This window comes from Penaeus chinensis, chromosome 5, assembly GCF_019202785.1.
Source record: "Penaeus chinensis breed Huanghai No. 1 chromosome 5, ASM1920278v2, whole genome shotgun sequence".
Lineage (NCBI taxonomy): Eukaryota > Metazoa > Arthropoda > Malacostraca > Decapoda > Penaeidae > Penaeus > Penaeus chinensis.
The window spans coordinates 34,730,810-34,734,410 of NC_061823.1; the positions used below are offsets into that span (position 1 = coordinate 34,730,810).

General features: G+C 42.2%; 1 protein-coding gene across 1 annotated transcript in view; it reads left to right on the forward strand.

Moving 5' to 3' along the window:
- LOC125025732 overlaps window positions 1–3,340 on the forward strand; it is a 10,894-nt gene extending 7,554 nt beyond the window's left edge. Inside the window, 2 exon segments of the mRNA XM_047613893.1 lie at window positions 1–2; window positions 2,182–3,340. The exon segment at window positions 1–2 is cut by the window's left edge and continues 184 nt beyond it. Coding sequence (XP_047469849.1) covers window positions 1–2; window positions 2,182–2,393 — 214 coding nt within the window. The 3' untranslated portion in view covers window positions 2,394–3,340.
- The last annotated feature ends 261 nt before the right edge of the window (window positions 3,341–3,601 follow it).

A 3,601-nucleotide genomic window follows, 5' to 3' on the forward strand; every position in this document is an offset into this window, starting at 1 on the left:
CGGTATGTATTCACTATTGCTCTTTTTTTCTTCACTCCTTTTTCATGTATACTCTGACTGGTATGTGTAAGATAATGTACACACATTCGACTGTACATGCATGCAAATAGATAGGCACGTGCTCATCTTATATAGGTCGTATTCTCGTCTTGTGTAACAGAAGGGAATATAAGTACCACCTGCAGGACTTGTCATCTTCGAGGATACATTGCTCTCTTTCCTCGGCCACTCTATCACCGCCATGGCATTGATCCTGCTTAAGACTAGGCCACTGTCATTACACAATTCTCCAAACTACCAATGTAATACATTAAACCTTTACAGATGTTTTGTTCCAGTGTTTAGTTCCACGGCAAAATTCCTCACATTGTGATGCAGACACAATAAACAAGTCGACTGGACCCTTGCAATGACCCTCACTTTTAATGCTTGCCCCAACTAATTTCATGAAACCTCAGTCGGGGGTTTCTAACAGCATAACACTTATTACCATTACCTAGTGGGAACCCTTGGCCCTCTCGCAGTTGCTGGCACTATAACAGGACCACTGCAACAAGTTTGGCTATGAGCTCCTGGAATCCTGCACCGCTCCCTCCCATGCACAGAAGCAAAATATTTGTATCTCCTGCCTAACCATTACTCTCTAACTCTTACTTTGCACTCCAGGATTCCCCAGCAATCACTTCAGGAAGAAAGGCAGTTTGCCTACATCATACAGTTCACAACAAATCTATGGTATATTCACAGCACACTGAGCCACAGTACTAATGCCCTGTCCAAACCACCATGCCTGGTATTACCTTCACTTATCTACCATTATACCAGAAGGAAAAAAGTATAGGACATTTTGTAACATGAAACTCGGACTCGAGACACACAAGTAGACCTTTGCCACCTATTTTACTTCTGCCACGGGTACTAAGGGATACAGTCAACGCTGCTTCGCATACACCAAAGTTGCATGGCTTGGCTGTAACAAAGATGTATGACAGTGATGCTTCTTCATCACTGAGTTCACAAGCACACCAAGTCCCCCCCCCCCCCCCTCCGCAGGTACTTTCTGTTTTTCATAGATCAATACAACACACACACACACCTCAATATATTCGGCCCTTTGCCTGCTGACAGAGGCAATCATTACATTTATAAAACGACTGACTGCTTCATATCGCTAAAGACTAAGCCTATCCATGTCTTTGTGGCTGCAACTAACGCCAAGACTTTTAGCACCTGCATCACCAGGATGATGGTCTGCCATCTCAATGCCAATGACATGACTAATCATCACATGAAAGACGCTCTCATGGTTCCTACTCCACCCAGCAACGAGTGGATCAGCTTCCCTCCATTCACTTGATCGTCTACACTTCTTCAGTCCAGATGTGGAAGACGCTGCTGCCGGAATGGTTCATGAAATCGCTTTTCCTCTCCCCGCCCACTTCTTGGTTAAAATTCACGGAGTTGCAAGGGACTCCTAACGTCACAGACATCTTAATATCATTACAACTTTCAGGAATCTTCCTAGGGAGACCCTGCGTGTCCGACCAAGATGGTCAACACCCAAATGCATTTGCATTCCCTGTCTTTGGTCAAAATAGCGTTTTGGAGAAGCGTGATTTTTTTTATCTTTAGACAGTGTGATTGTGATTTTTGGGAGTCATTCTAGATTGTCCATTTATGAGGAATCAATATAATAGAGAACATTATTAGTCATATTAATCAGTATAATATAAATCATCATATGGTAATATTAACAATGTTAATTTTGATGATTGCAATTTAGCAGCACAGACGGAAAACTGTTTGGCCATTTATGTTCAATATGACTGGTCATTTACGTCTTTTAGATATATCCATGGCTTTCCTCTAGTATTTTTTAGGTATAAAACGGGAGAAAAAAAATCCATGGTAATATTTCTTAATGGCACACACACACACACACACACACACACACACACACACACACACACACACACACACACACACACACACACACACACACACGAATATATATATAAGGCTTGGGGGCAGCACCAGCTACAGCTACCTCCCTGCCTTCCCTTGCACTGTCAAGTATCACAATCGCATATACATGTACAGTCATTCGTCAATCCACTTCTCCACCCACATATACATCTCCTATATACATTCCCACTATTATTTCGCATTTCCCATCCACAGGATCCATCTACGTGAACCGTGCGTGCATGCTGATGTCTGAAAACATTAGCAGAGGGAAAAACCTCACAGAGATCCTGGAGCATATCAGCCAAGAACTGCATGAAATTGTGCAAGAAAAAGAGGAAGAGGATTGTCTGTACAAGCAAGGGTGTCACTATCATTCCTATTTTCGGAAGACACTTAAGCTGCCTCATGAACGTAACAACGATTAAGCAATTTTCATTGTCTTTATCTAAGGTGTATGCACGCAGACGGACTGGCAGACTCACACGCACACACACACACACACACACACACACACACGCACACACGCACACACGCACACACGCACACACGCACACACGCACACACGCACACACGCACACACACACACACGCACACACACACACACACACACACACACAATTAGTATTTAATCTAATTAGAATATGCGTTTATAATTATAATGATTAATCTTGTATACATTAGGGATATGATTTACTTGAAAGCTACACATATGATCAGTTTTTGTTAATTCCTAATAGTAAACTTAAGAACATATCCTTAAATGGGTCATCCTGTATAATAACTTGGAAATTTGCATATAATTCCTACAGAAGTACACTTATAATGTTGTTTGTAATTGAAAGTCTCTGTAACCAGGTCAATGAATAATGCTTCAGAGTTACTTGCTGCTCGTATATATCAATATACATACCCGCATACATATATGATAATGACGATGAATTTCATGGTAATGGTAATTAGGATGATGAAGATGAATGCTAATAATGATGATGATAATGACAATGATGATAATAATGATGGTAATATCACCCATCAGCTTCGGATTTATGTGCTGTCCAATGCAGTTTATTTTGTGAATTTTATTCCCCATAGATGGCTCCACCAGAGCTCAACCATCAAGGAGTCAGTTAATAATATTTAATTCCTTGAAATTAACGTTATTATTTGTTATTGCTATAACCATCAATATTGCTATTATATTTTGATTATATTGTTATTAAAGTACTAATAACAATAAAAACATTAAAAAAAAAGTACTTGTTAGGCTAAAATTACTTTGGATATGGCATGTGTTGTTGCTATACGTGACAATGAGTTAATATTGATGATGGTGATAGTGATAATAATACTGATAATAATACTGATGATGATGGTGAAGGTGATGATGCCGATGCCGATGCCGATGCCGATGCCGCTGCCGGTGCCGCTGCCGGTGCCGCTGCCGCTGCCGATGCCGCTGCCGATGCCGCTGCCGATGTCGATGCCGATGCCGGCCGCTGCCGATGTCGATGCCGATGCCGATGCCGATGCCGATGCCGGTGCCGCTGCCGATGTCGATGCCGATGCCGATGCCGATGCCGCTGCCGATGCCGATGCCGATGCCGATGCCGGTGCCGCTGCCGATGTCGATGCC